At 40.5% G+C, this 21211-nt stretch overlaps 1 protein-coding gene across 11 annotated transcripts in view; it reads right to left on the bottom strand.

Moving 5' to 3' along the window:
• mycbp2 (MYC binding protein 2) overlaps positions 1 to 21211 on the bottom strand; it is a 339346-nt gene that overhangs the window by 27912 nt on the left and 290223 nt on the right. For all 11 annotated transcript variants that reach the window (XM_076264226.1, XM_076264236.1, XM_076264232.1 and 8 more), the window contains 3 exons: positions 13511 to 13630; positions 13182 to 13283; positions 12918 to 13046 (listed from right to left, as the gene is read on the bottom strand). In XM_076264226.1, the coding sequence (XP_076120341.1) occupies positions 12918 to 13046; positions 13182 to 13283; positions 13511 to 13630 (351 nt within the window). The remainder of the gene's footprint in view (positions 1 to 12917; positions 13047 to 13181; positions 13284 to 13510; positions 13631 to 21211) is intronic.

Raw genomic sequence — 21211 nt, forward strand, 5'->3', positions numbered from 1 at the left:
GAGTCCGAGACTTGAACTCGAGTCCGAGTCATTAGCTAAATTTAGAGACTCGTGACTTGACTTGGACTTGAGCACTGATGACTCGAACTTGGACTCGGACTCGTGCATTCGCACTCGCGATGACTCGTCAAGGACTCGACTTTTTTTTGTAATATATCATAAGGCTATAATTGTAGTATGTCATTAGGCTATAATTTGCTATATGATTTTAATAACTAAATTATTCGTAATACTAATTTTAGTTCAAGGGAATGTTAGGCTACTGCTTCGTGTCGTAGGCTACATCGCAAGTCACATCATGTTCACATGCAAAGCAAACTAACGTTAACTTTAACACCAAAATGCCTGGAGATATGGCCGCCGCTATTTCAATGTAGTAGGCTATTGCCAGGCAATATTAGTTCTCATACATGACATAACATTAGGCCTACCTAAGATTACACTCAGCCTAGGCTAAACAACACACACTGCTGCTGGATAGCTGATCATCGTGACTTGGTGAACAGTGTTTTCCCTGACTGACGCGAGAAGCGAGGTTCCATTCATTCATTTTCATTCGGGGCGTGCCCTGCCGTGCTTCTGTCTGTTAATTTGCAGCAGGCTATTATCGGATGAAAGAAAAATAAACTAAACGTTTTCCCGATCAAGATATAGCATACTTCTTAATTTTGGTGTCATAAAATATAGAAGCATAACATTAAATTGCCTAGTAGAGTGTCCATGTAGTGTCAATGTAGGCCTACGTGTCTGCGCAAGTGAAACTGACAAACTGAACCTCTCGTGGGTAGGCCAGAAACAACTATATTTAAAACCACGAATGAACTGGATTACTGTTACTGTTCAAACGAGCGATTTGATAGCCTAATCCACTGCACGAAAAAAAAGGAAATAGAAACGTGTTCTATTTCTAACAGGTGAATATCGTAGCAAATAGTATGGCTATGGCAACTTAAAAAAACATTTATTTCACTCATCTCGCTGAAATGAACGTGGCCTGTTGCACAAATAAATTAATTAGGCAGATGATCTACATCTTCGTTAACCTAAAGCTAGTTTTCATCTCTATTGTTGACGTGAAATATGTCTCCATAGTGTCAGTGAAGTGATACTGCGCTAAAATTGTGTAGGCTATTTAACAGCCAGAATTTAAAAAAATGCCCTTTTATGATCCACACTACCTCTTACAAAATAGGCCTACTCCAACGTTCATCTAGCTCTTGTGAAGTATGAACTTCTACAACACTGCCTATATAATTGTCAGCAGTCAGTAACAGCATAATGTGACTTAATGGCCTGTGTGATTGGGATGTGGATTGCTCATTTATTATGCCTATAGGCTATGGTATAGCTATGTTATGGTATTCTCTCCGATATAATAAATACAACACATTGGGTTTGGCAAGAAATTTGGCAATACTACTTTCACACAAGTGATGGCACCCCTGCTTGGAGACAGATGATTGTCTGTTTTGCTTTTAAGGATTTCATCTGCAATGGAAAAAAATGGAACGACATGTAGGCTATGCTTACTTTAGTGCTGGACTTGGACTCAATAGGGACTCGACTCGGACTCGACATGGATCAATAGTGAAATCAAGGACATGGGTAAATAGATGGAGGAGAAATCAAAAATAATAAATAAATACCAAGGTGTACTGTTAGCACGGCATTGACTTAGGCTTACAATTAGAATCTTTGAACTAAAAAACGAGTGAATTTGTCTCACCGCAGCCAGGCATGACACCACAACTAACATTATCCCACACAAATCACACGCTGATCCTCCTAACCATGCTATAAACTGCATCATGTTAACATTTGCTATTTCTATTGTCTACTCATCTGTGCTGTAAAGTTAATGGCGTAGTCTACCGTGGTTGTTGAAGTGAAGTAGTGTATTTCAAGATTAGAATGTTAGCCATGGTATTTTACACATCAACACAAGTTAACTTCACAACAAGTTTATGACCATATAATCTCGAGGCTATGCAACACCATTGTACTTGAACTGTCTAATAGCTGTTTATAGACACTTCAGTTGCCATTAAACCTTTGCTTAACTTATTAAGTGTGCTTGCAAAGCAGCACACTTATTGTTCTTCTTAAGTTTTCTTATTATTCCTGTAAGCCCGATTTTTGGCCAGCTCCTGCTCCTAGACCTTTTGAGATATCGCCACCGGTCCAACTCTGGAACGTCCGGCCGGAACCGATGTAGTGAGGAAATTGAAAATGACGTCACTGACCCTTGTCATTCTTCCGCCATATTGGATTGAATAGAAAGCGAAACTAAAGTTTCACAGGTCACAAATTTGGTCCTCACAAAAATTACAGAAAGGATTTTTGATTTTCAGAAGCGTTTGCCCGTCACAGCCAAATGAAATCGGTGGCGAAGCTCCGAAACAGGAAGTTGTCCATATCTCAGGAACACTGTCACTTATCGATACCAAATTTTGTATATGAACTCAGGACTCCAATGTGAGGGTGCATAAGCTAAAAAAAAAAGACAATATTCCAAAAGTTTCCAGCATTTGACAAACCCAGGTATTTGGTAACTATCACCTTTAACCTTTGTAGTTGCACTTCTACTACAATGCCTTCCAAGTATGCACAATGTCTCTGGCCAGCCTTGACCCATCATCAAATCCTTGCTCAGCCATGGGATAGTATGGACTTACGAACTGAAAGTTTAGGGAGAACATTAGCTATTTATTGCTGACGTAGTACAGTTATTTTCACATTGACGGTATTCAAATTAATTTTTTCATTATTGTTAAATATCATGATGCGAGAGTATTATTAAAAATGTTACAAGTATGCAAATTCATATGTTTACGGGCAATTAGGTTTTACTGTGTTGTTTTGTTGTAAAGACATGCAAGGCATTCTGGGCCATGTAATGAGTGGTGGTCGGCAGCACTCCATACGTATTAATATGAATAGGTGTTTCTGTAAACCTAGGGACAATAAACAGCTATCTCTGTTACAAAAACGAGCTGGTAATCGCTCATTGAAGAGGGAACTATGATAAAAAGATTGTTTTCCTAAAAGCATGGAGTTGACGAAAGAATAAGCAGGAAATGTCACGTTAATGTTAAATACATCTGAACGCTAGGTGGCAACGTTGTATTACATTTCACTAAATACGGTGTGAGCTTTACAAGTAAGGGAGGTGCAAATATTATGTAATTTATCATGGGAAATTATTGGAAATGTTATTATAGTGGATGGAATCCACTATCTTGAAATCTCCTGGCTTCTTCTTCTTATTATTATAACCATTTTTTCTTTTTACCTTTTCAAGAATTAATGCGACTCTAACCGCTTAACGTACAGACATGTTGAAATAACCGTTCTGAAGGTCTGGAGTGGGGGAAGAGAGTTATTATTTCAGATTTTTTATAAAGTTTATACTTTTTGAGAAATAGGGGATTAAAAATGGTAAAAAGCTCATTTTTCCCCCTTAAACTTCAAAAGCTGTGATGTCATAATGGCCTAAAGCCATGCCTAAAGCCAGCTGCGCTTGTTAAGCTCCCAGAGAATTTCCCGGGCTAATTAGAACACTGACACCGGTGTCACCTGTGAATTCAACGGTCTCAGCTCCTAATGCATACAATCTGGTGCTCCCTAAAACTACACATCCCGTAATGAACTTGTGCGCATGCGCAGTAGCGTTCTCCTTGCCTCTGATTCCTACCGATTCTACAGGCACTGCTGCTGTCAAGCATCCTCTTGAAGAAAGTTTACGTTCTTGTTGTCTGGTTCGTCCAACAAACGACGACGAAACGGACGTTTTCCTACCAAACCCAATGTAAGTTAATTATTTGTGTTTTGTATTTGAATGGAGTGTGGGAAGTCTGTTTAAAACGACTCGGCTAATCAAGTAAGCAAGCTGGCGTTAGCTTCAAACTTGTAGCTTAGCAACATAGTAAGTTCATGTTTCTAGGTTCGCGGTTGTGTGCAGTGGAGGCGGTAGCAGCTAGCTAAGCACTCAAATTGCCAGCTGACGAGGGAAATGGCAAACAATCACTGGCTGAAACTTGGCCTTCGTTTTGAACTACGTTTGTATGAGTGGCTCAATGAGTTAAATCTCCAGTTACAAGGCTAAGACAAGCACCTACCTCACCTAGCAGATCTAAGATTACTGCATTCACCAAAAAACTTGAGGTATGGGACAGGCGCCTCGATCGCGACAGTATTATGCCTTTGAGAATTTGAGTGAAATCGCTGAAACGTCTGATTTAGAGCGATGGGGGACAGGTGGGGTTTAAAAATGCCCCCTTGATCTAAGTGGGGAATAAAAGAAAAAGTTTGAGAACCACTGGCGTAAAATAACTTGATTGTAGGCTTAGCTGTTAGTTTGTTGCTCAGTTGAACATATTTATCTAACAGCTGTCCCCCCCCCCTCTTCTATTTCTGTTAGGTGCCGCTTCACTCTGCCACTGAAGGATCAGGCTGACTGCAACTGCTATGGATGGCAGGAAAACACAGTACACACGAATTTCTAGATGAAGAGTGAATAAATGCACTTGCTTAACTGATAACAAGTTGTCAATAGTTATTTATGCAAGCTTGTGTAGCCTAAACAAGACATACCTAGGCCTAGCCAAGAATGCCTGACGCACAAGGTTTTTTGGTACAAGGGTTTGTATAAACTCAAAGATTAAGTGCTTCAATGTTTTTTTTTCAGGAATCTCCCCACCAACATTAACCCAGCAGCTTTCCATCCACTATTGTAATTCCTCTGGCATTACATTCTAGTTTCTTGTTTATTCTAATTGCAAACCACACACATCCATTCTTAATCACACATACACTTTTAATACCTTGAAAAGACTCTCATTTCGTTTATTTGATGTTGCCTAGCAACGCAGCCTTCAGAGCAAAGATTCTAGAACAGGGCTTCAGAGACACGTTTTCGTGGCCAAGAACCTAAAATATCGGTTTCCATGTGTATGTGCTGGATATGGTGTGCATCCTTTATGAAAGTAAGTGTTTTATAGAGTTACAGACATAATGAGTCATGTTGTAGTGGTCAACATAAATGTGCCCCTTCTGTTATTAGAATGCTAAGCGGAGAAGCATGCTAAGCAGAGATTTAGTATCATTAATTTCTTGTGTGGCTAGCTATAGGGAGGAGATGTATGTTGCTAATTGGGACTTATGTTGTTTAGCGTAATGCCATGGTCATTTGATATGATATGCTTGCACTTGTAACTTCGTCACTTGTAACTTTAGGACTGCTATTTTTTTACTAACAGTAAACGAAGCACTTTAGCCCTAAAAGTAGCACCTAAGTCTGTGACAGCTTAAAAGAAGTGGCGAGGACTCCTCTCCTAACGCGATGTTTTGAAATGCGTCTATTATGGTCTAGGAGCTTCCAATTGCGAGGGAACTTGCATTGTAGGCATAACTAAGGGATGCAATAACACCACCAACAACCAAAACTAGCCTACTCATTGTCAACATGTACATTAAATGTAACGTTTCATGTGAATCAAATTAAAATGTTTTCTTTGCAAACGTTGGCATAGGCATATGGTGACAGATTAATTTAATAATGCTGCTGTGTGAATCACGGTAAGCGCGAATGAAGTGGCCACTTCTTAATGGGACCCACTGTATGGAAGTGGGCTAAGTAAAATAGAGATGTTTCAAATAAGATAAGGTTAATCAGAATTCTACGATATGCCCGCTTGACAACGGCAGAGATAGAACTGGCCTTTGGCTATAGCAACCATCCATTTAGAACGATTGCAGGGTATATGCAGGAATCATAGAGTTGAATTTACTACTTTTTACTACCTTTTTTACTACCTCCACAATATTTTTTACTACCAACACGACATCAAGCAGCAGCCCTTTTTTTTTTTGGGGGGGTATGCAAAGCACCACTTACTACTTGCTATAAGGTATAAATCATAAATATTAGGTACACTAATAATTTCTAATTGTGATCATTAAGTATGGTCATTGTCAATGACAATGTTTTTTTGTAGTGTCGAGGAGTTCAGTTTCAGTTGTCCTTACCTTAACCCTAGCCCTTGAGTTATCCTAACCAGCCCTTAGCCCTAATAAGGTGAATGATAACCTTGGCACAAATGACGCTAAAACACCAAACACGTGTGGTGAAAAATGAAGAACAAACACCGACTACCCCGCCCCCCCCCCCCCCACCCCCCAAAAAAACAAAAAAAAAAAAACAACTCCAGTCTAAAGATAGGCCCAGAAATCTATTTATATGGATAAAGCCATTATTATTGGTATGGTATTGTTGTTGCACATTTGACACAAAGCAGTCCGTGAAAACATGCACATCAGTGGACTGCTTTACTGATGCAAAATTGAAAACTATGATTTCATTGCATTACTCAGCATGGATGCAAGATGCTTGCATGATAAATACTTCCCAAAACAACAGTTAGGTAGGGAGGTAAGGATGCCATTTAGGAGTGTAAATCAAGTTTAATCACAATTTGATAAAATATAGATTCTTTAAGCCATTGATTTGATTCTTTTCAATACTTCAAAATGTGTAGCAATGCGATTCGATGCATTACTGGTCTGTTGTCGATAGGAAATGATAGATTTTGGTTAGTTTTCATGGATTCAAATGCCAATATTATAGGCTAAATTATAGGCCAAATACTGAACATTGACTGTGGAATCAAGTAGGTTACAGAGTTTCTTTCCCCCCCCTAAAACCTACTGTCACTAGCTAGATGCTTTCAAATTTAACAATGTTTTAAACTCATATGTTGCAGTTTTCTGTCACTGCAATAAAACTAGCCTATTTGGAATATTTTGTAGGCCTGCTGTTCCTTTTATGAGAACAATTTAACTGATCAAGTTTTCATAGGCTATTGAATGATTTAAATGTGAATGCCATAAACTTAATTCGCCATCAACTTTAGCGTGGTTCTTCACGCAGTTGTCATCTAAATGCAGTGTTTTGTAGGCTATTCAAAGAATTTCACGTTCATCACTCAGTTGTGGTGTAGGTTTGTCTTGAGTGATCGCTGTCCCTTTAAATGTCTGGGACTTTAAATAACGGGACTTTTAAACTGCATGCTGTTTTTGTTGATGCACCGTCTTTGATTCAGTTTTCTACCGTTTTAATAAATGACACGCGCACTTGCGTGGTTAAAACTAAGGAATTGTTTTCACTCGTTTTCTTGCAATTCCGTAACATTAGATACTAGGTCTAGGTAACGTTAAAAAAATGTTGTCGGTTACTATGTCAGTGACTAGTTCGAACTTTGTTACTGATGGGATAGGTGGAATTTTATTGCACGGTTCTGGATGATCACAGTCAGATGGCAGCGCTACCGTCAGCTGAACGAAAGCTTACACTAGTCAAGTCCACAGTTGTTAAAACTTCCAGCTGAAGTAGCCTAGTGTAAACTGAGAGAGTTGCCTCCTAACGGAGTGAGTGTAGCCTATATTTTTTTAGCTGCTATCAGAGTGATAGGCTAGCCTAGGCCTACATCTACCGCTCCTTTGCTACATGAACAAATATTATTAGATGAGTGACAGAAGCACCGGACACCGGACCAGCAGGCCCATATGATAAACGCTGCTCTGGTAGCCTGCGGTAGGGCCTAGATGACGTGAAAAACGCGAGAGTCACCGAAAAGCATCACTGCATCCCTGGCCCCTAAAAAACTCTTCGGATCTGCACGATTCATATAAGTCGCCCAAAGCAACGTGAAGGAGTCACCGAAAAGCGCGTTGTTTGTATCCCTGTAATATCAACTGAAGCAAAAAGGCGAAAATGTTGTTTGTTGGCGTCGCTGATAGGCTGTCAACCACGGAACTCTACAGTTTACTTCTACATCATTGCTATCGACTCCGACTCACTCAGGTCCTGTTAGCACGTATATATTTTTTAATTAGGCAAGATGCAGTTAAAACATGTAGACACAAATATTAAGCAAAAAATGTAAAATCATATATTGAGGTGGTGATGAAAAATGTACTACCAAGTAAAATTGCATTTATTACCTTTTACTACCTTTCAAGGGCCTTAATTTTGGTAGATTCTATTTACTACCTTTTACTACCTTTTACTACCGCGCGGACACCCTGGATTGGCCTTCATAGCAACCAAAGAACTGAGCTGTGTTGCAATGTGAGGCAAAGTACAGAAAGGTGATGAAATATACAGAGACAGGTCAGGAAATATGGTGCAATGTAGACAGTAGTATACAGTTGATTTACAGACGGTTGTTTAGAGTAATATGTATGTGTAATAAAGTTTTGCAGCTGTGCAAAAGGAGTTCTGCATGTGAAAAGAAATTTCGTACCTGTAGAAATATTACGTACTTGTGTCAAGGAAATGTGTATCTGTAGAAATGTTTTGTACATTTGTGGGGGGAAAATGCAGATCTGTAAAAATATTTTGTACACGTGTGGAAAAAATATGTACCTGCACAAATACTTTGTACGTGTGTGAATCTCCTATGCGATGCTTTCCTGCGCAACACTGAAAGTACGAGTGTGAAACTGAGATACAATGCTTACGGACTTTTGACCCTAATTTTACGGCATTTCTGAAGAGCCAATCAACACATTGCTTACTGCCAACCAATCAGAGTTTCCCACCGACCACCTAGATTTTGGTGCTAAACAGATTGGCTTCATATCGAAGAGTATACTCGGAGCCCGTCTATAATGTCTTATTAGAAATTATCTGGTATACTCTTTGATTGGGGTTGCAAAATTATAGCTTAATTAAGAGTGACGTGGTAGCTCAATTTATACTGTGATCGCAAAAAGGGTTGAAGCGGAGCCGTAATGTTAACGTTAGCTATCCCATCCGCTTTTTAGACTGTAACGTTAGCTGCTATAGGTTAGCTTCTAGCTAGCAGTAATGTTGACGAAATAGTTGAATTATTCATTCCATTTCCGAAAGGGTGATTCAGTGGTGTCATTCATGATTAAAAACAGTAAAACTGTACACACATTTATGTTTATCTGCTATTATTATTTGATATGAGAACACGTTTATTTTATCACCCTTTGCAAGCCTATAATAGCCTAGTGGACGGCAAAAAGTCGAATCAAATGAATGGGTTGTAATGGGACATCCACAGCTAGGAGATTATAGTGAGTGAGATTATAGTAATGCCCTTCCAGGACTGTTGGTTTATTGTTTGGAATACAACATCTCATTTTCTTACATAGTTTTGTTTTCATTGTGTTTGGGGAGTATTTTAACCACACGGTTATCTCGTCAGTTTATGAAGCACAGCAGCGGTTGCTATAGCAACCATAGACTGAACAGGACGGTAGACTACCAAGCAAGCAAGCGCTTAGGCAAAGTCTATGGCAAGATCTGAATGTAAATGGATAAACCCGTTCAAGCATTTTCTTTATTTCCTATTTCTTTCAATTCTTTAACTTAAGACATGTAAGAATTAAGCCTACTTATTCGCTGGGCAACGTACAAACTGACGAGTTACATTAGCCCTAGCACTATGAGCTACGATAAACGTCAGCTAGGATAGCTATGGCAGCTATCGATACAGTTATTATTTCATGTTCTGGTATGATATTCTTAACGTTTTGACTATGTTACAACTGATAAAAGCATGACAAATAAAGTAACCAAATCGCTTTGCAATATTTTAGTCCAGAAATACTTATGGGTGTTCATTTGCAGTAATGTTACGACCTATCTGCCCTTGCTGTTACCACCAGTTTTAATAACTAATCTAGATCTGTGGGTTAGCGGCAAAATCTGGGTGGTCGGTGGGGAACGATGATTGGTTGGCAATAAGCAATGTGTTGATTGGCTCTTCAGAAATGCCGTAAAATTAGGGTCAAAAGTCCGTAAGCATTGTATCTCAGTTTCACACTCGTACTTTCAGTGTTGTGCAGGAAAGCATCGCGTAGGAGATTCACACACGTACAAAGTATTTGTGCAGGTACATATTTTTTCCACACGTGTACAAAATATTTTTACAGATCCGCATTTTCCCCCCACATATGTACAAAACATTTATAATTTTTTCACACATGTACAAAATATTTCTACAGGTACGAAATGTCTTTGCACATTCAGAACTACTTTTGCACAGCTGCAAAACTTTATAACACATGTGAACATCTTTATACAACCTCTCAATATTAATGACCCTATTTTGACTCCATAAATATGAAGTATTCCTTTATTCTGAGATACATCTGAGATAGGCTACATCAATAGGCTCTCAAAACAACCCCAGGCTCACAAAACAATCCCAAACAGACATAAGGTCTTTATAGAGCAAATCCATATAGATTATTTGTCAAATAAACCAGTAAAACATAATTTGTGGGATGGAATATATAACATTCACACTCATAGCTCATATTTTAAAAAATAAATCAGTGAAAAAGTATCCTGACAAACAAGCAGCTTTTTAATGCCTTGGTGATATTTCATAATTTCAATTCCTCTGTAGGTTACCTGATAGCCCAGTTTGAGAGGCGCAAGATGCGTGACATTATTTATTTTTGCAGCCAATCACTGCTGTCATTTTATTTTATTGATTTGATCTCAGTCATAGAAGCTAAATTCGAAGGCAGGCCAAAGGTAAAATCCAACGAACCGCATTCAACCCGCAAGCCAATAGTTGAATAGCCCTCTCCTAGAGCTTTTGAGATATTGCCACTGCTCCAACACTGAAAGGCACTGTTACAATGCCTGGATCAAGCCAGGTTCAGCATAGCGTATGCCAGTGGTTCTTAAACTTTTTGTCTGGCGACCCCACAAAAAAGTATGGCGAGGTCTGGCGACCCCACTTTCCCCAAATCCATTCTAGGTCCTTAGCCTACTCAAATACCCCCTCAAACGTTAACAACTAAATCAAGCAAAAACTAGAAAGCAAAGTAATTTGTTTTATTTACTCCATATGAACAAGAACCGAAAAGAAAACAAAACAATCACGATTAAAGAAGTGTAGGCTGCCGCCATATCAGATCAGAGTGATGTGCGTAGCGCACGCGCACACACAAGCACGCACACACACATACGCAGCATTAGGCCTACAACGTTACATTAATTATATTTATGGCGATAACAATAACAGTATTTTTTTTATTTCCCTTTTTTGGTTTACTATCTTTAACAATTTCAATGGGAAGGGTGGGCATGCTTCCGTGAACATAGCAAGTTAATTCTAAGAGGAATGCTGCATACGGTGACACAGAGATTTTCCTCCACGGTGCTGAGCCGACATCTGTATTTTGAGATGTCGTTTCATTTTGACAGGTTTTAAGCTCTCATTCGCCAGAACATCGCCGCAAATGACACATTGTGGGTGGTCGAGGTTATCTTTAACTTGGCAAGTGAATGCATATTTCAGAAATTCTGATAAAGCCGACGCGCCGTTTGTTGTTTTTTATTCTCACCGGACTGTAGACTTGTCCCGTCTGAGGATCACGGAGGAGTAGACGCACTGGTAGATGGCAGCTTTTGTTCAATTTTTTAAGCAGCCACCTGTCCATTTTGGCTAGTAGGCTACCTATGTCTTTTGTTTTGTTTTACTTAAAATAGCAGGAACAAGTTGAGTTTGCGTAGTGGGAGCAGATAGTTACATTGTTTCTATCAGCGGACCAGTAGCCCATAGACTGAACCAGATCTCGTTGAAAGACGAAAACATCTCTCTCTCTTCTCTTAACTGCGTGTAAATAAGAAAAAGGCAGAAAAGGCCAATATTATTTTCCTTTGTTTCACCTAATAATAATTTCAGACTGAATACAGAAATACAGAATACAGTGGCGACCCCACGGAAGTTTTTGGCGACCCCATTTGGGGTCGCGACCCCTAGTTTAAGAATCACTGGCGTATGCCACTGTCTGCTCACGTTGGTGACCAGACCAGGGCAAGCACACTTTCGCAGTTCCTGCCGGAAATGCAGTCTAGTTCTGCTTGAGGTTGTTAGCTTAGCTAATTATTGCCCATTTGCAACTATTAAGAAGTATGGTGTTGGATGGGCAGTACTACCCCAATGCAGTGTGTTAGGAAGCTCCACCCAGCCCAGGTGTCTCTGGTGCCTCTAACCATGTGCACTGGTTTAATCAGGCAATTAGCAGGCAGTACAACTCAGCAGGAAAAAACTCAGGCAGACTGGCTACTGAAGAGTGGAGATCCAAAATCTACTAGGCCAGCCTCAGGGTAAGGGCCTACGGCCACCCTTTTCAGAAGTGACCTTTTTTTGTTTGAAACCCCTTTGAAGGAAGTGAAATTTACATGAAGTGACTGTGTTGCTGGAAGCAACGATGGGCTGTATTTTGGGTCACCAGCGCATGGCGTAATATTCGTTATTCACCCGCGGAAAGTTGAATTCGGTATTTTGCACGTTTATTTTTTAAGCATTGCGCCCAGGGGTGTGGCAATTAACAACCTAGGGAGGGCCGTCGTGGCCGCCGTGAAATTCCTACCCTGCATACGGGTCAAATACGCTTGAACATACAGTACGTCCAACTTTGACCTTTGGTTTCTGACATTCAAGGTGCAGACATGAAACTTGGTAAAAAGAATGATGGGTCTGTCCTGAATCTGTGCGCCAAAATTCATAACTTTTTGCCAGAACTATGGGCTCCCACAGCTCCCATGGCAGAAAAAAATGCATAATAACAAGACAGCAACAAGCCATGACAGCTGTCATTTTCCCCTTCAGGCATGCACGCTGTCTAAATAGCAAATAAACTTGTGCCTATATGGATGTGTTTGTTAAATGTGGTGTGTTCATGCATTGTTGGCGCATTGCTATCTTGGGGCACATAGGAACTTGCTAGGTCATTCCGCCAATTGGCTGTGTAAAAATCTTTCAAAATCCTTTAATATGACAAATGGCGTTAATAAATCATGGGTTTTAGTGAAAAAACATCTACAGATTGATCTGGTTATTAACAGCACCCAGAATACTAACCTGTCGCTGATGAGATCGTGTACGGCGGTGCAGGTGGAGGAAGCGGTCACAGTCAGTGCACAGGTTGCCACACATATTACACAAGATAATGGCAGCAGTCTCACCATCGTCATGGTTATCACACATGGGCTGTAAGAGAAATGAGAAGAAGAGAGACAAAGCTACAGGCTGGCCCCTCTAAACTCTAAAATTGAAAGACAAAGCTACAGGCTGGCAGCTCTAAACTCTGAAATTCTGAGAATGATAACACAGAAGTGTGAGTACCATCTGTTTCTGCTGCCCATCCTTGCCCATCCAACGGCCTGAGGACAATCGATCAACATGGTCCTGGTCCAGCACACACAGTGACGCCAGGGCCAGCCACAGCTTGGGGACACAGAAGAGCGTGATGTCATTCAGGTAAAATTAGTTTACCTGCATCTGAAAACGTTATTGTTAACATTTTAATAATATAAAATTATTGCTCTTCATGAGTAGTCTTTCAATTAAAGAGATAATGCAATCACATTATGTTTTTAAAAAAAAAAAACCTCACATGACCTAAAACAAATAAACAAAATTTATACCACTAAATGAGTTTGTATAGTGCATACTCGGGTTGTGGCTATGCAGCGCGCTGGTGAGCGTTGGTCCTCCTCCATCTTGGTGAGTGCAATGATGGCCTCTGCAATGGCATTCTTTGTCACTCTAGACCAGGCATCAGAGAGATGCCCCTGTGGAGGGGTAACAAATTGGCAACAAATAATGACATTAGTGAGCATCTCAAACATATTCATAAAAGCTTCAATGAACTTTCATGCATAAATAATATGATTGTGCTTTGGTAGGGACAGGGAAAGCTACATCCAAGCAATTTTGTTTTTGCAGTGTGAGTCTATTTATAATGAAAACAATAACAACTAGATTTTTTGATCTTGATATAAGATTAATAACTAGTGCTGTCAGTTAAACTCGTTATTAACGGCGTTAACGCAAAGCCATTTTAACGGTGTCAATTGTTTTATCGCGAGATTAACATTCTTTTTGGCCTAGCACACTCTGTAGTTTTTTTTCACATGCTGTAGCAACAACTAGTAACGTTAGAAGAACTACCACACCACACCGGATCTAGCTAGACCGGAAACAAAACAACAGGCACGCCGCACCATGGAGGTATTATCACTGGAGAGTGACTAAGTCCCGCCCCCATTCATTTTAATGGCCCATGCAAGGCTAGCTACTTCAGCCCAAAAAGTTTGAAATTGACCGCATCCATCATTATGAAAATGCCGTTTCATGGGTGCTCGTTTCCGGCACCAGCTAGAATCAGCCTATTAGGTTCCATGTTACAGACGGAGACAACGTAAGTCACAATAAACAACAATATGTCGTTGATGAAGATTGGACATTCCCTCAGAGGTAAATAAGTTGTTCGGGAACGTGCTTCACCCACCTTGTTATAGGCGCAAATTTTTTTCATTGGTTGGGATAACATTTTGGGAATGGTGGTAGAAGTTTGCCCCATGTCTCGAAGTCCTAGGCTATTTAATGTGATCTTCATATGTGATAATAAACAATGCGAATCAATATCGAGTAAGCATTCACTTTAAAGGTTGTATCAGCGATGGCGGGGTAACGTCCCGTGCAATTATCAGGCATGAAAACGGGTCAGGGGTGAAAAAGGGGTGAGAAGGGCGCGCAAAGAGGGAAATGGCCGTTTCATAGCAAAACAAGCGCGAGTGACATTGTTGCCAATAGTGCATAGCTTCCATGGAGTATAAAGTTGCCTAAAACCAGAGATTTATAAAGAAAACAAACTAGAAAATGACTCATTTTTACAAAAAATACCTTTATTTCTTCTTTTTGGCTTGGGCCTAAGTGTGAAGGGGCCCACTTGCGCTGTTTGGCAACATGCTTCAACCTGGCCCTTCTCTCCTCCTCAGTAATCTACATGAGTTTTCTTTCTTTCTTTCTTTCTTTATTTCTTTGTGCCTAAAGTTATCAAACATTTCTGAAGATTTCATAGGCCTAATGGACACTTCATAGTAGACTATTTAGAATAAGTCTGAATAAGATAAGTCTTAATATTTGTTGGACCAAACCAGGTAATAAATAAACTTGGGTAGAGTAGACTAGGCTTTAATTTGTAAAATTGGTTTGAAATGTTTTAACCTGCAGCCTAGGCTACTTACAGATTGTGGCATTGTGCTAGTGTGTTTAACCAACCAATAAAGTTGTGTGAACAGTGTTCACATTACATGTTAAACCCTGTAGACACAGACTAGGCCTACTGATCAGGCCACTGAACGTTTCTTAAAAGACATTACCATGGCACTGCTTTTGTCTCTGAACTCGACAAAACGCACAAGCCCAGTTTAGGAGTATTTAATTCAACTATTTAGTTATTCACATTGGCCTTTGCTATACTGATAAAGTATGCCTATTTGCTTCACCTTTTGTCGATCTAGATGGCTCAAACTGCACATATAGCCTATTCTTCATCAAATGAACTTCGTATGTCTATATTTCTGTCCAATATCGCTAACTTAACAGCCTATGCTACGTTGTTACACCAATCTCAACGTCTTTTTCTGACAGAAGTTGAAAGTTTCAACTAGCCCACCTGTGACATCAATAAGCATCTCTCCTCGCATTCCAGCTGACATTTCAGACGCATATATCTATAGTCACACAGACAGGGAGGCTATTCCAGCGCAAGCGTTCTGTTCGCGTTGCATCCGCGGGGATAAATGAAGCAACATTTCAGCTCTTACTATCCTGTAGTTTTTATTAGTACCATGGTTCAACAAATGTGTACAGTAAAGGTTATATAATAATTCACTTCAACTGAGAAGTTTGCAAAAAATATTCCACTATTCCACAAATTAACAAAAACAGAAAGAAAGAAAGAAAGAAAGAAAGAAAGAAAGCCTTTGAAATGTAGCCTATCCCACGCTTCCACAAAGAGGCATATTGAACTAATATTTAGGCTACATGTTTTTTGCATGGGTAGGCTATATTGTTGTGATTTAGCCTACTCCTTTACTACACCCTCTTCTGAGCAAACAAGGCATATTTATCATGTAGGGTAATTGCTCTTTCTTACATTAAATAACTTTAATTTATCCTCTCTACTTGTCCCTTTAGTCATGGCCTTCTCATCACTAATTTCGGGCTCATCATTTTCAGTGGTCGACTGGTTGATCTACTCAGGGCTTAACTCATTGAGTGCCAAAAACGTAATATTACGTTTTTCCTTCCCATGCGTTGAGTGCCAAAAACGTAATATTAAGTTTTTAGCTTTTTTTTTTTATTACGAAACTAGACACTCTAATACACCTAATATGTGATTTTGGGAACTCTGTGATGAATGGAAATGAAATTAATGGAATTGAAATGAAAACGCACAATCTGGACATTTTATCTGGACATTTTATCATAACTCGGTTGCCGTTTTGGGTCGAATCAGTGACTCATGCACGTCAGCTCAAAACCAGGCCATTTTCGTGGGTCTATCACTAGGTGGCAGTCTCGCCAGGTCTCGCTAGGTCACTTTCCGGAAGCTTTGCAGGCAACACTTTTTGCACCCACTGAGAGCTTAAAGTCTCACCTTTCAAACGAGCCATTGTATGTGTTCATAGCTATAACACAGAATATGCTGTGGCTGTACAAAAATCATCAACAATGGTCTAGATCATGGGTTCCCAAAGTGGGGGTCGGGACCCCCAGGGGGGTCGCGGGACGCCGAGGGGTGGGTCGCGAAATGATTTCCATAAATCAAATAAATTTGGGGGAAATAAAAGAGCTGTCACTTGACCGCACTTTAAAGACAGATTTTAATTCCAAGATGCTTGCTGAGTTCTGGATTTCAATCGAGAGGGAATATCCACAGCTATTCAAGGCCGCGATGGACGTACTGACGCCGTTTGGCTCCACATACCTGTGCGAAAAGACTTTCTCTGCACTGACATACAGTATATTAAAAACAAATACATATCGCGTCTAAATGTGAAGGATGATCTCCGTGTGGCCGCCTCCACAATTAAACCAAGAATGGACCTGCGGATGAGATTAATGCTGAAACATAGTTGCCAAAATGTAAATTTGCACAGCAACAATGTACATATGTTTACAACAGTTTGTGGATATTACCCTGACTGAGATTACTTGGAGGGTATTCTTCTGTTAAAATGGAAATTAAAGTAATGTTTCAAAGTTAAGTTTGCACGACAGCAATAATGTGCACTCATGTTACATGGATATTTTGACTAAGGTATTCTGCTTTTATCATATAGTAAATTTCTATATTTAAAATCATAACAGGCTGCTCTGTTCTTTTGTGTTGTCGTTAAGCCTGTGTTTGGATAAGCCTAGTGCGTATGGCCGGTGCGCACATTTTATTTTTTGAGTCACATCCAGGGATAGTGGGGGTCGCCAGTCTCTGGCACGGTTATTTTGGGGGTCGCAGGTTGAAAAGTTTGGGAACCCCTGGTCTAGATTGCTGGCACTCTAGGACAAATCGCCTAAACGAAAAATAAATAAATTACTTTGTGTAGTGTTCAATGTTGATATCTTTCTTATTAGTCTTTAGAAATAGGGGAAAGACCAAACAGGATACAACAAGCTAATCTAGGATTTGAAAGTGCTTTATCCACAATATTGGCCACAGGGTGACGCGCTGTTCGGGGAGAGAGAAGTTGAGACGCTCTGCCAGCAGTTTTGCATCGATAGCCCGCGGAATGTCATCAGGGCTTTCAGGGAATAGGCTACCACCTCTACCATCTCCTCCCTACTTTTCATTTGCCTTGTCGGCCCGCCGCTTGCCCGGTTCAACCCCTTTCCTTACGTGAGGTCATGGATTTCTAAAGGACATAGGTGTAGATAAAGAAGCAGGGTAATGGAGGCCGGGGGTCTGGATGCTGTATGGGCCATTTTGGACAAGTAGGCCTAGGCTACGGTAGGAAGAAATCGCGCTTCCACGCTGTATCTAGTTGATCATTGATTACTGGGTGTGGGTGGTCATCATTGCAATATATAGAATATTAGCCCCTTGTTGGACTGTTTTGTTGGTTCCCCTGTATCTCCTGTTTTCCTGGTCTGTGTGTGTGTGTGTGTGTGCGTGTGAGTGTTTGTGTTTGTGTTTGTATCTGAGAAAACTTTTTGGAAAAGACGGGCTATATGGACCCAACCAACTCTTTTTGGGAGGGGAGAACTCCCTCACGTATGCTACAACCCATGCCTGAATATTGCATTGGTGTCATGCACAGAATGCGGAGTGTGTCCTACTGAAAAGATAGACTAACGTGACAAATGTCAATATTTTTTTCCTCGACCGGCCCAAAAGTGAAGCGGCCACAGAAAGCTGGTAATGTACAGAAACATTTCTTGCAAATACGGCCACGGGTGTATGACGTTATCTTCACCACTACCCTGTTCACCGAGTTCACCACTATCGTCGGGGTGGTCGTCTATGATAACGGGAGGTCCTCCAGCTCGTGCTTCCATGGCGGTTTCAGTTGTGCGTCCTCCTTTAGCAACAAACAAGCGCTGAAATAGAGCGCGCAGCGTGCGGAGCGTGCGTAATGCAATCTAGGAGCAGTGATTCGCCAAACCTCCCATATTGCAGTCGCACACATTTCTTCTTTTATGTTTTAGTAACGAGTAACGAAGATGCTTAGTGGAAATTATAACAGAGTAAAAGTATGCATTTTATCTAGGAAATGTAGTGGAGTAAAAGTGAAAGTTGACATAAATTTAAATAGCGAAGTAAAGTACAGATATGTGAAATTTCTACTTAAGTACAGTAACAAAGTATTTGTACTCCGTTACATTACAACACTGGTGAGTGGTGAGTGATCTGAGTAGTGAAGGGGTATGGCGGACGATGGTGAGGCAGGTTTTCTTAGGTTGATAAGTGATTGGTAAATGAAATCGCGAAAACTCAGGCAGAGGGGGCCAGCGGGGCTATGATTTTAGGAATTTGGAGAGTGATGGCCAAATGGAGAGGGAGTCTTTTGAGTTATTACCAGAAGGGCTATTTGATATTTCTGGTGAGAGGTGATCCAAAAATAGGTTTTTCCAGATAGAAATATGGATTTTGTTTTTTGTTTTCCAGTTCATGAGTATGGTTTTCTTGGCGACAGCTAGCGCGACCAGCAGAGTTTTACTATTAAGGTGGTTCAGGCTGATTGTGTTGGTGTCTCCAAGCAGACAGAGAGATGGGGACATTGGGATGCAGCAGCCAAAGAAGGTGGAGAGGATCTCTGTAACCTTTTCCCAGAATTGTTTTATAGGGGTACAGTGCCAAAGTGCATGAATATATGTGTCCGGGCAGTTCTGAGTGCAGTGGGGACAGATGTCTGAAGTGAAGCCCATATGAAATAATTTCCGTCCAGTGAGGTGAGTCCTGTGGATAATCTTGTATTGTATTAGCTGCAGGTTAGTGTTTTGGGTCATGAGAAAGGTGGGAATAGATAGATCCCCATTTGGCAGTGGGAAGACTTATGGTGATGTCTGTTTACGTCACTATTCTGTAGATTTTGGATAGTAGTTTTTTTGAGGATGGTATTAACGTTTTTCATGTGACGTATTCTAGGTTCTATAGCTTTGTTTACATCCACCTGGTAGGCAAGAGACAAGTTGAACCCATTGAACATCGTTGTCTCAGCTGCCTCTCAGTAGGCTACATCTCTGTATTTCAGCAATGTCAACATTTCAGGCATCAATAAAGGTGATGATGAAACGTTATCCCATTGTTCAATATTTGATAGCCTGTCACAGGAACGTTATTTCGCGAAAATCGCCCTGATTTGGTGCATTGATCTGTATCGATAACGTTATGGGAGAACCTGCATGTAGTAGCCTAACTTTTTTTCTCTGTTCAAAACTCGGTTTACACGAAGACGATAGACTTTCTTAGAAGCTGTGAAATTTGGCCAGAAAGGAACGTCTTCCCTCTGAAAGTTGACACAAAATCAAACAATATTTGATCATTCAACTTCAACTGAACAGCGACAGGTTTTGGTAGGCATGTAGACTCAGCAGACGTTAAACGGTAGCCTACAGTTATAGCCAGCGTCAGTCAGCATCATGTAACATTAATGGTGTTAAAGTCATGAATCCTGTAACATATAACATAACAGCGATGGCTTATTCGAAGACGATCTGCATGGATATATAACCACCCAGAAAAACTCAGAATGTGAGTGATAAAGTTAATTAATTGTATGAGACTTTTTATTAGTTATCCATTGCTATATTAGGCTGTTATGCTAGCTCAGCCTTTAAATATGTTGTTATTTTTTATTTGCTGTTATGTGGACTTGATTAAACGGGTAAAGATAATTCATAAACTGCTATTTTTACTTGACTGAAGCATTAGCCTAGGTTCAACAGTGGTGTTTGAGGTTGCTGTGTTAAGTTGTTGAACCAGAAACATGCATTGTGTAACGTTAACCGGTTAGATCAAGCTTGACATCCTCATCTCAAATATAGGCTACTGCCCAGATAGCAAGCAGCTATCGGACCACCGGTAGATAGGCTACTTGTCAGCAACCCGCAATGGTAACGTTAGGCCACCGGCAGTCCGCCGTATTTATAAATGAATAAAGAAAAGGTTGTCAAATCTGAGGCTCGTTAGCCCAGCGGACCGCGGTAGAACCGATGTGCAAAAACTCAGCGGTCCGCCGGCGACAGCGAAACCGGTGGGCCGCCGCCAGCCTCTTGCCATCTGGGTGGTTAACTTTGCTGGCTAGCTAGCCAGCTAGCTAGTTCCTATCTGACGAACCATAGACATATACACTAGATGTCGCCTTGACTACTGCTGTTCATTGGAACGAATGCGTCAATCGAGACGCCATCTTGCTTCAGTGATCCACTTCTCTATAATGCATTAGCGTCAATCTGGGCAAAGATCTAGCGAAAATAAAATCACCATAAATCGTCAAAATCTCAAGCAATTATCTAGTTTTTTGGGTTGTTCCAACTGACAGGCATGTATTTATGGTTGAGACTAGAGAAAACTAAGCTTAAGACGATAATAAAGATACATTTTACCCGTCTAGCCCCATAGACTCCCATTCATTCTGCACTAGCTAGCGGCGGCCCCTAGAGGAACAATGAGTAAACTGCAACCAGGTTCGATACAATGAAAGTAAACAGGCTCTTCTAGACAGGCTCTGGTTGAGGCCACATACCCCTCGTCTCGTTTACTCATGTAAGTTGTAATCTCACCAGAAGTTGTAGATCTGTAGAACATTTACCTCTGCTACTACATAGGCTACGCCAGTCGTTACTTTTATAATCATGGGTCAGTG

Source organism: Alosa pseudoharengus, unplaced genomic scaffold (genome assembly GCF_046254945.1).
Source record: "Alosa pseudoharengus isolate Yale_2024_CS ecotype anadromous, Long Island Sound unplaced genomic scaffold, YU_APseudo_1.1 YU_APseudo_1.1_scf_3, whole genome shotgun sequence".
Classification (NCBI taxonomy): Eukaryota; Metazoa; Chordata; class Actinopteri; order Clupeiformes; family Clupeidae; genus Alosa; species Alosa pseudoharengus.